An 11752-nucleotide genomic window follows, 5' to 3' on the forward strand; every position below is an offset into this window, starting at 1 on the left:
TCTGGTAAAGCATGTTTTTTGTTTGTTTGTTTTCTTAAATGTCTACAAGCAGCTAGGTAGCCCTATATAATGCAATCTTTTTTTCCCCCAGTGATGTTGCTTCCTTTCAGTTTTGAATGTTTAATATAGGTTATACTGGCCATTTTAGTTGTCATACCCCCATTACTCCCCTACTGCTATGGCAGGAAAGCAGAAGTGGGGGCTGAGGGGCCAGGCCTCCGCCCTTACTCCCCTGCCATGTACGCCCCTCCACACCTGTGTCTGTTTCCCTTGCTATCCTCAACCTCCCTGCTCCCCATGTCTGTGCCTAGCCCCCAACTCTGTCTCCCCCATCGCTGCTCTCCACTACAATATGACCTCTCATGCCCTGCATACCATGCCTGCCCTCCCACTCCCTATCTACACCCCTCCTCACCCTCTGCTCCAGCTCTGCAGTTACCAGCAGCACAGCCCCAGCCTGGCCCAGCCTCTGCTCCTTCCTGCAGCCTGCCTCTCCCTGTGTCTGTTCCCCCTCCCCCTTTCTGCTGCAGTTCAGCCCCAGGGTACTCAGTAGCAGTGGAGTCCCAACCCCTGGCCAGGAAGGGTCAGGGCTGGGGGGCCTAGAGCTGGAGCAGAAGGTAAGGGGGCAGCTGGAAGCAGGGGAGCAGTGGGTTGTGGGCCAGGCTGCTGGTTCCCCTCATCTCCCCCACTCTCTCCCCAACCACTTGCCCTCTACCCTGCCAAACAAGCCCAGGGCCAAAGCCAGTGCTGAGCCACTGCCTGCTACAGGCTGACATCTCAATCCAAGATGAGCTCCCCCCGCTTGGGAAAAAAAACTCATCTTGGATTTGAGTAAATATGGTAAGTGAGCAGAGAGGGATAAGACTACAAATGCCAAGATCCCAAAGGAGTAAACTATTTATTTGTGCATCAGTTGTAGTGGCAGTTTAGGAGATGCTTAAAATATTTAATTATTAGGAACAGGTTGAAAAGAATTAGAGACAGTATCAGGTAGATTTTGACCAATGAACCAGAAGTGCAGGATCCTGACTTTATAAATCTGGGTAGGGGTTGTAGGAATCCGGCATTTCCCCAGGCTCATTACATTACATTATATGCACAGGAAAGTTTCACCAAGGCCACTCATGTCTGTACCGTGGCTACGTCAGAAACTGTAAGAATCTAACAAAACCTTGAAACATACAATGTGTTATGGCACACAAGTTGTAAGAGTAAAGCAAAAGCTTCCATTCAGATTGCTTCAAGAAACACACAGACAGACACACACTTAACCACGGTTTAAAGAAAAACAAAAGATCTTAAACATCTTTCAAAACACACCTGTGAGTTTCTGCAGCTGGTAATAAAGCAGACTGAAAGGGCCAGTATACGGAATGGCTTGTGTTTGTGTGACGGTGCTCATTGCCAAATCAGTGTAATCTGAAAGAGTTTAAAAAAAAGTTGGCCCTTTAAATTATTATTCCCAAAAAGAAGTCTCAATGCAGAGAAATGGCGTCTACTGTTACTTTCAGGGGTTCACATCCTTTGGACAACAGAAAAAAAACCTTCTCTTTTACCCACAAGAGGAAGAACGAATTTGTTACTGGGAAGAGAACAAAGACCAGTGTTTTAGGCTGCACTTTAGATGTAAACTATGTAGGATAGTCTCCTCACACTCCTGTTGATTATACTAATCTATGTTCTCTTCCTAACGACAAACTCATTCTTCTTCTAATTTAGTCAATCACCAAATTATTCAATAGAGCAATTGTTCTCAACCATTTTAGAACATCCTTTGTTAGACTTGAGGTACCCCTTGTGATGCTCAAGGCAACCCTTGGAAAATGCCAACTCTTAGTTTTCACTAATTTGTTTACTATGGAAAAATAAAAGAGCAATTCTTTTGTTGCAAAGAACTCAAACCACAATAAAGCAGAAGGTTTGTTAATTCTATGGATTTGTGGCAGAGTACCTTTGGTGCCTGCCACTTCAGCTGGCATGTGTGGGCTAGCCTTAATGAGGCTAGCACACGATCCCAGAAGGGCCTTGGGATTGGAGGAGCAGGGCGGAGCAGCCTTCATTTTAACCCAGGTCCTCAGAGCTGCTGCCAGCAGCCAGAGAGATGGCACCAGCTACATGGCTGCTCAGGAACACCTTGGAGGTAAGGGCAGGAGCTATGGAGGATGGCAGGAGACTCCTGGTCCTGGATTTAACTGAAAACTGCACCCTGCGGGGGAAGGGTGGCCTGACAGGGCTGTTCATGGCAGAACAGTCCCCCAGAAATGGCAGGCCAGTTACCTCCCTGGTGAAAGGCAGGTAGGGGCACCTTGAAATCCCAGTCCCCAAATCCTGGTGGGTTACCCTGAGGTAGGGACAGGCATGAGGCCAAGCACAAACTAGAGACACCTGAGGTGGCAGAAGTAACCGGAGGGTGAGTACAGTAGGGTGCAAAACAGCAGCCCAAAGTGCTGTGCATGAGAGGGGCCAGTGGCTGAGTTCAGCTCAGAGTACAGCATAAGACTGTGGGTTACATAGAGTTAAGGTCTGCAAGAGGACAGCTTGAAGTGCAGTGTGCTCCCCGGCTGGAGAGCGAGTAGTGAAGCCTGAAGTGCCACGTAGAGTAGGACCAAGGGGGACCCAAAGTGCCGCATGGAGTAAGGCATGTTGAGAGGGGTCCGGGAAGTGGACAGTATGTGAAAGGCCTGATGAGAGCAGGCAGAATACAAGAGGCCCTGTGAGAGGGTAGTGTGAAAGACACTCTGTGGAGGGCAGATTTTATGTGTTGCACGTTAGAGGCCCTACAAGGGCTAGAATTTCGCCTGGCTTTAGGCCGGAGCTATTCATCAACTTAGGTTGTCATCTGTGAGGGAAAGGACATGATAAGGGAAGGTCAGAGCTGTGTATAATGCCCTTGTCACCAGAGCGAGCAATAGGCAGCCTCCTGCCTTAGTGACATTTCTCACAATTATTACCATCAAGGAGTGGCAGGTGAGGAAGGTGGGTGGTTAGCCCAGAGACAGGTGGGTACGCTGACACTGCGACCCAGCCCCGACATGGCCCCATCACAGGATTCCTCTTTGAACTCTCTGGATTAATCTTGTGAATCACGTTTAGACACTTAACCATGCTAGTATGGTGTGACACCCTGTAGCACCCTCAAAAAGATGTCAAAACACGCAGTGTGCCATGACACCCTGGTTGTGAATCGCTGCAAGAGAGCAATAATTAGCTGTGTTAGTCTGAATTCAGGCAGAAGGCAGGGTATGGTGACACCCGACAAAGTAGGCTGTAGCCTATGAAAGTTTTCACCTTTCTGAATAAGTTAGGTCTTTAATGTGCAATGCTACCCTGCCTGACTTATTCAATGCTAACTTATTCAGATTTTAACGTTACCACCACTGCTGGAAACAAAGTATAATGATGGCAGAAAGCTTTGACATGCTAGCAGCTTAACTCATGAAAACTGGTTTATAATCTTATGCATGATAGCCTTTGCTTTTAAGCACAAAATTCAATTAGTTATTGATCATACTGCAATATGCTGTCTTTACTTACTGGAGAGGTCACAAGGTGAAAGGATGTGATAATTGAAATTTCTTTTAACTAGGATCCCTGAAATTCGCTGTCCTTGCTCTGGTTTCTTATCTGCCAAAGACCCCATTACCTATTGAAAAGAAAAACAAACAAAAAACATCAAAATTGTTACAAGGAAATCTGAAATTCTAATGGACAAGGGCTAGCTAAAGATGAAATGCAGAATCCATATTAAAAAAAATCAGAAGATGACACTACCTCAGAATATCCCAGTAAAGCAAGAGTAAACCTTGGCAGCAAGCATTTTTCCAAAGTGCAGCTCAACAGAAAGGTTTAGCCAACAGAGGAAAGATGTTACATTTTTGGCACCTTAGAATCAATAGCTATTATAAACATGTTTGTATTCTATTGAACAGAGAATTTTAGAAACGCTCAGAGGCTACTAATTCTAATGAATCATCATAGCTGCAGACTAGTATCTTCTGTCAGATGGCAACATCGTGAGTACTACAAATAAAAGCATGGAAAAATTTTGTTCCAAAACACTGTTTTTGGTCCTGTGTGAGGGAATTTGGTAAATTAAGCAGATCAAAGTGCCTTCTTATGAGTAATGCTTCTTAGTGATGTATTTGTACCCAAAAGATTGCAAATAATTTTTCCAACTATTTGTGTTGGTCTAATAAAAGATAGCAGATTTACCCAATTAATTTTGTCTTCTTTCTTAAATGAAGTTACTTATGCTTTCATGGTTTTTGATCTCTGTTGCAATTTGAGTCCTGCTTGCTTTTATGGGTTTTATTGAAAAGGATAAACAAAGAGAGACTTAGGCAAACATCTTGTTAAGCTAAATGCCCATCAGGAATGAGGGGACATGGGCAGGGACGGAGCACTGCCACTCACCACCCCGCACTGCTGCCTCCCAGAAGCAAGGGGGAGGGGGAGGGAGGCTTGCTTCACCATTCCTGGCAGCACCCTGTGCCACCAGGGAGCAGGGCCAGGGAGGGGGGCAGGGGAGGCCAGGGCTGCTGATCTTGCCCCCCTGCTCCGTCGCCTCCAGGGAGTGGGGCACGGTGTTCTCCATCCCTGCCATCAAGGCGGTGCTCTGCTGCACTGCCACCGCCGCCTCCTGTCTGGAACGCTCTTGGAGCACTCTGGTTACTTCAGTCAGCATTGTGATTGGCTACCAAGACAACCAATCAGAGTGCAAATAAAGTGTTACAGACAGACTTACTAAGGCTTTTGTTATATTACAATGTATCTATGCTAGTTAATGACCAAATTAAAATCACAATTATGACTGAGCCAATAGGCTCAAATTTTTAAATCCTCTAAGTAATACAATAATACTGATATTAAAAGGAATCATTTAGACTTGTCATGGGAGAATACTTGGAGACAACTTCCTTTTAATCCATATTTCCAATCCATGTTCTAACTATTGCAGTTCACTGATACAGCTGGCAAAGGACATAATGCATTTTCTTACATATTAAATAAGACACGCACACCTTGTTTTGGGAACGTAGAATGAAGAAAACAAGGTTCCCCCTCCCTCCCCTCCATCATGGCCAAATGCTGACTGCAGGGGCTGGGGCAGAGCCTATTTTTCAGCATTACACCACTTCCCTGGCAGCTCAATGGGAGCTAGAGGTCAAACTCTGCCACAGATGTTGCTAAATTGGCAGCAGCTGTGACAGGATTAAGCCTCTAGTTTTTGGCTGAGCAGAAGACTCTCCTCTACCCTCAACCCTCCTGCATGTGGGCCGGAAAGGGAGCCAGCCCCCAGCAGTCACTCCAGTGCCTCCATGCTTCCAGGCCAGCATAGAAATCAGATTCCCCAACTAAGACACACTCCAATTTTAGAAGCCTACATTTTAAGGAAAGCAAAATGCTTTACAAGCAAATATGGTATGCATCTGTAAGTTAAGTATCCCCAGGACCTTGGCCATAAATTTGAGTCTGAGACCCCTGTTAAAAGAAGCCACTCAAGAAAGAAAGTCATGTCCCATGTCAATTTAAGAAAATTAAGCAATTTGAGGCTGCTTCCAGATGGCCAAAAAAAAAAAAAAAAAAAATCAAAACAGAGCTTTATTTTAAAACTTGGCTCACCCCCGTGCCGAGCCCAAAGCATGCCCAGAAGAGGTGCTGCATTAGTTGGACCCGGCTTGCCAAATGTCTGTATCAAGTATTTTAGTGGGGCTTTTTTGGCACTTTTATCGAAAGCTGATTGAATCAATATTCAGATAAGAGTGCCTAAAAGCCCCACTGAAGTACCCGATCTATACAGACATGGCAGAGTTGGGTCAAACTAATGCATGGCTTCTTTTGGTAAAGTGTGTTTTGGGGTTTTTGTTTTTTTGTGGGGGGAGGGCCCGGGGGCATTGTTTGTTTGTTTTGTTTCACATCTGTCATCAGCCTGAGTGCTCATGGCAAATCCTCAATTACACGGTATCAGTTTGTTTTCATCCTTCCACCCTAGTAACACAGAAGCTTTCCATGGACTTCATGTAGTGGTGATGGTTAAATCTCACACAATTACTTCTCTTGAAAAAAAAAATAGAAAGAAGTAAAACCCTCTGCTTTTTAGACCCAAAGAACTGCCTGACCAATCTGAGGAACAGACTGGTGTTTACTTTTACAAAATTATTAAAATATGCCATTCCCAAACACACAATACTTGACTAATAACACTTAGAACATGAAGGTGCTACTTTATTAAAACAAGGGTGAACACAAGAAATGAAGCTGAAGTTCAGATTCTTTGAGGTTGTTTCACATATTTATTGTTATGTATAATCTGAAACCAGGCAGCAGTGGTCTAGTAAGCGTTTCTGATGCACATGGAATCTTTTATCAGTTGGCAGATGAGTCATTCATTAGTAAGGCCACACTGGCCAAAGATTTTCACTTCCTCCCTGGATGACCTGTCCAGGGAAGGGAAGGGGTATGTTGCTTTAGAGGATACTGATGACATGAGTGGAGAAACTTATTTCCACTCCCCACCCCAAGTATCTGGGCTTTATACTGAGCATTTCACACTTTTTCTGCTTTAGGGGTTACCTATATGGCTTCAAGGTCCACAAAATGTTAAAGATAGTCAATATAATCCAATTTTGGGGTTTGGGGGGTTTTTTTGTGGGGGGGGGGTGCATTAGTTCCATCACTTAGTGACCCTTAATTTTTCCAAGTCAGTTAGATAGACCATACCAGATAATCATCTAAAAATACAAAATAAAGGATATGCGAGAAGTCTTTGCTGAGAACCTTCTGGCTAAGGTAATGTCCATAAGATCAAGAGAGCAAAAATATCTTACTTCTTCATGCATGCACTCTTTTCATGGTAGTTACTTAAGTGTTCTCAGTATTTGTTTTTCAATGTCATCTGGTAAAGCCCCATAATACAGATGCAAGGTGGACTATTCCTAAACCATTCCAAACAGATGCCTACTGGCTTCTTCCTGAAAATCTCAGCGAAGGAGATAATACTTCTCTAGAGGGCTTCTTCCACTGTTTTGGGGAATATCTCCAGCAGAGAATGCATACAAATAACGGAAGTGTGCCTGTAAATGATGCACTACACTGTGATTTAGGTCTGAAGATCTAGAAGAATTGGATAAAGCAGGCCAATAGTAGACAACTGGGAACTGAGACCCACCGAAGTGCCATTCATGTTAACAACTCTAAGATCAGATCCATAATGACTACCCCCATTCCTCATTTTTCAAGACTTTTCCTTCAAACCTTTTTATTTCATTTTTAAAAGCTTTAAGCTCAACTCATCAAATAACATGAGAGATAATGCTGGTTATATAATAATTTGGGACAAACAACCAAAGCAGTTTTTCTTAAAAGTCCCCTGAACATTTTGGGATTTAAAAAAATGTTGACTAATGTGTATGTTTCTTCAATATGCATCAAGGCTCACAGCTGTTCCTCCTTAGTCCAACATTCCTAGATTTTATTTTAATATTTAATATTATATCAAAGTGTTACTATAGCAGTTCAAACCTCATCGTTCTGCAAAAGGAAGCCTAGCAGACTGGAGATTAACTGTTAAAAATACATTCTGCAAGAACATTCTTGATCTTTAAAGTGGTAAAGCTCTAGCTTTGACTTTCTTTTGTAGGTTTATTATTGTATTCCAAAATAAAACAGATTAGCCATCATGTACAAAATACCTTCTTCTAGACAATTCCATTTTAACCCATTTCAACATTCTGAATTACTCAGAAATGGAGACTTTTGAGGACACAGCAACCGACTGAATGAAGATGGCAAGCTTATTTAATCCAGCCAAAATATTATATTTTTCCTGTATGTATCTTTTTGTCAAGAAGGGGGATTTACTAATGGCTCCCTACATGAGAAGTGGAATCTGTTATTCTTCTATAAATTTCTCTGACACTGCTGATTGGCATACTATTTTTAGTTAAGAGTTTATGGAGGACTGCTGCCATGAAATATGTTCCAAAAGGAATAATGTCAAGAGACTGAAAACACTGGCAGACGTATCTGTATTGGCATAGATCTTGGCAAAAACAGCATTTCCATAGTATGCTGAAGTACCTGAGAAGCACATAACTCACAACTGATAAAGGCAGAAATTCTTAGAGAAAAATATAAGTGTTAAGAAAATGCTAATTTTTATACCTTGGCAAGTTTTTCTCCTCTGAAGTTTAATGTCACAGCCTCAGTGTTCCTAGGATTGTGAACTTCTATGTGAACTTCATCATTATCCTCATACTCTCGTATCAATGCCGCTTTTAATCTGGCCATTTCGTTCTGCTCACCGTGTACTAAAATCTAGAGGAAATAGAAATAGCTGCACGTAACATGGCTTCTACTTTCAAAATGTGGTAAGGTGAGTAGGCTGCCATTTTACTTCCCATGCATCATGTTTAAGATATATAATTTAATGGGCAGCAACACAGGAAACATCTATTTTTTTGCTCCGATATATGTATATATACACATTCTTGAACTGCACACAGGTATTAAGTTGAAGCTTCATGTACAACTTTACAAATATCTCTGGCAAATTTATATTCCTTTTTTTCTGCTGTTACAGGCTTCTCCATTGTTTTTAGTATTATATATCAGTGCTTCCTTCTTAGCTGCCTCCTCTGGCACTTCAGATTCTACTCCTTATTTTCAAAGCACACCATAATTTCATCCCTACGCATCTCCTGCTTTCTAATACTTTGTTCACGCTCTTCCCTTGAATGTTCCCTTTGTCCCTGTTGTCCATTCCATTCCTTCTTTCATACTGTCCTGTTCACTTGCAACAACCTTCAAACAGGTTTTCACCAAAGGACTTTGTTCCCACTTTGCTATTCCAAAGTATCTGGAGCCCTGCATAGTCTATGACTCTTTATCAACATGACCATATGCTACTTGACTTGTTCAGTAATTTATCTTACTCATACAATTGCATGGAAAAGTGCTTAATAAGGTATATAGAGCACTTTAAAAAAAATGCTCCAGTGCACCCCACATCCGTGGTAGTGCTGCAAATCAGCCTGCATTTTACTCTGCCAGACGAGTAAACTGAAGAGCATTTAATCTTTTTTTGGGGGGTGGAAGTGGGGGAAAAAAAAAAGACAGGGACCACTACCAGATGCTCAGTTCCAGAACACTGATTCGTTGAATCTGATCTAGCATGACAAATCCAACTTTCCTAAGAAATAAATACCCTGTGTACTAACCACATGTGGAGGTTTTAGTGCTCGGATGAACTCGCTGGTTTGTTGATAATCTGTGTGAGCAGAGAAAGAAATGTAGTCTACAGACATCTTCAGTGGGAGCTTCTGCCCTGACATAGTTGTGATCTCTTCGGGTTCAGACATGATGTGCTGTCACAGGAGAAAATGAAGTACTTTAAAAGCTTCCTATAAATACAACATATCCACATTTTCACTTTAAAAACAGAGAAATAATTATCTGCAGCTTGCAAAAGTTACTACACACATACACCTGGGGTCAGTCATTAAGAATAACTGAAACACATACTCGCACCCTTTCCCTTGCACAACACACTGACACAATTTGTCCTCAGCCACATAATATCAAATTGGTTGGAGTTGTAGACAATCTGAAGGGTATGGTTAAGATCCAGAATGACCTGAAGACATGGGAAAAGTGGTCTGCAGTCAATCAGATGAAGTTCAGCATGGACAAGGGCAAAGTCCTACACTTGGGATGGAATAACTGCATGCACAAATACAGACTAGTGAATAAGTGGCTAGGCTGCAGTACTGCAAAGGAGGACTGAGAGTCACAGTGGAGCATAAAATGAATATGAACCAACAGTGTGTTCTTATTGCAAAGAAAGCCAACAGCATCCTGGCGTGCTTTAACGGAAGTGTCAATTGCAAAACAAGAGAAGTGATTCTTCGCTTTATTCAGCAGGGATGAAGCCTCACCTGGAATACCATGCCCAGTTTTGGGCTTCACACTTCAAGAAGGATATGGACAGCTTGGAAAGAGTCCAGCAGAGAGCAACAAAAATGATTAGAAGTCTGGGAAGCATAACTTATGAGGAAAGGGTAGGGTTGTTTATTTTGGAAAAGAGAAGACTACAGGGGAATTTGAACACCATCTAAAATACCCTAAGGGCAATTACAGAAAGGATGGAGATGGACTTTTCCTGCAGCAGAGGAAGTTTGGGATGGAGATTAGGAAGAACTTTTTGACCACAAGGGTGATCAAACATTTGAACAGGCTACTTAGGGAAGTTATGGAATTTCTATCCCTAGAAATATACCAAACATCCTTCCCTGGGGCTAGCCAACTGATAATTTATAAATCTTTTCTTGAATTAAATTTAGAAGAGACTAATTTATAAGTCTGTCACAGGAATCATCACAGGCATATGCTGGTTTTGGAAGTTGAATTTGCTTTAGATGCATGATATGTATATGACAAGACCCTGGTTTGTTAACGAACCCAAATAAATAATCCAGCACCCTGGTTGGATAATACATGCCAACTACTGTGTATTAAAAATACCATGGAAGATTAACAGTAGCAACTCACCTTAGCGAGTGTTCCTTCCACACAGTAACCTGCAATAATTACTCCATTTCTCTTATCAGTACACCAGCTCTCAAACAATTCTCTGGATAAGCCACTCTGCATCATACCCGGGGAAGCCATGACAACACTTGGACCAATGTCATCAAAGTGGTCCATACTCTAGGAGACAAAACAGGAAGAACAACAGTTACCATAGTTTGACAAAAGTAAATAGGCCTGGCCTGCACCTTCTGCAACAGCCCTAGACACCACCCTACAGAAGGGACCTTCCTGGCCACAATCCTTTCCACTGTCCAAGGACATGCTGTTTGTTCCTGGATTTGTGACAGAAGAGACGGAACTGCTGCACCGCATGAAATATCTGGAAATAATACCTAAAGATGCATCCAATTTCTGAGACATCAAAGTTTTAAAAATATATGAAAATTTTAGAAGTAGTGTTAGTGCCCTTCTCTCCCTCACTCACACACACATTTCTAACACATAGGTATACACACATTGAAATACCAATTGAAAAATGACTTAAGGATGAGTATGATTTTTATGTTTGCTCCAGAAATTAGACTTAAATCCTCCGTGGATTTTCAGTCAAAATACCTCTTCTAAGTTAAGGAGAGATCCCTTCAGCTTGAAATATATTAATACCCTTTTTATCCAGTTAAAAAAATGAAAGAAGCGATAGTGACTTATGGGACGTCAGGCAATGTGGGGTGAATGAAACTCAAGAGTTTAGATGGGAAACCCTAGGAAGCCTTAATGTTTCTTCTAGCATAAAGCAGCACAGACTAGATATCCTAATCCATCCAACGTTATGGAAAGAAGTTCCAAGAGCACACAACAAAAATCTCATTAAGAGAAGGAAGAATTTTAGAGAATGACTCAGTCATAATCCAATGAACAAAGAAAATGGCCCCATTTCATGCAAATACATTTTTTCAACCTTAAATAACACTCACCTTCAGATTACTAATGTGCTTGAAAACAAATGGATTGTTGATGTTGATCTGCTTACGAATTTTGTCATTCATGGCATTTACGTATGTCTGATACACTGCCATGCATTTCTTTGCCAAAGACGAGGCATAGTATATGGGTATATCATGGAGTTCAGGGTGATTTTGCCAGTATTCATCTAAAGACACATAACACAAGGTATAAATGTAGCATTAAGGACATGTACTTTTCATAAATGGGTTTCTTTGTT

At 41.9% G+C, this 11752-nt stretch overlaps 1 protein-coding gene across 1 annotated transcript in view; it reads right to left on the bottom strand.

Annotated features, from left to right (window-relative positions):
- CPSF3 (cleavage and polyadenylation specific factor 3) overlaps positions 1–11752 on the bottom strand; it is a 39462-nt gene that overhangs the window by 6383 nt on the left and 21327 nt on the right. Inside the window, exons 8-13 of the mRNA XM_090032383.1 lie at positions 11505–11680; positions 10549–10707; positions 9219–9365; positions 8164–8316; positions 3535–3643; positions 1321–1419 (exon numbers count right to left, since the gene is read on the bottom strand). Coding sequence (XP_089888509.1) covers positions 1321–1419; positions 3535–3643; positions 8164–8316; positions 9219–9365; positions 10549–10707; positions 11505–11680 — 843 coding nt within the window. The remainder of the gene's footprint in view (positions 1–1320; positions 1420–3534; positions 3644–8163; positions 8317–9218; positions 9366–10548; positions 10708–11504; positions 11681–11752) is intronic.

Source organism: Crocodylus siamensis, chromosome 1, assembly GCF_052110815.1.
Source record: "Crocodylus siamensis isolate JL-2025a chromosome 1, ASM5211081v1, whole genome shotgun sequence".
Classification (NCBI taxonomy): Eukaryota; Metazoa; Chordata; order Crocodylia; family Crocodylidae; genus Crocodylus; species Crocodylus siamensis.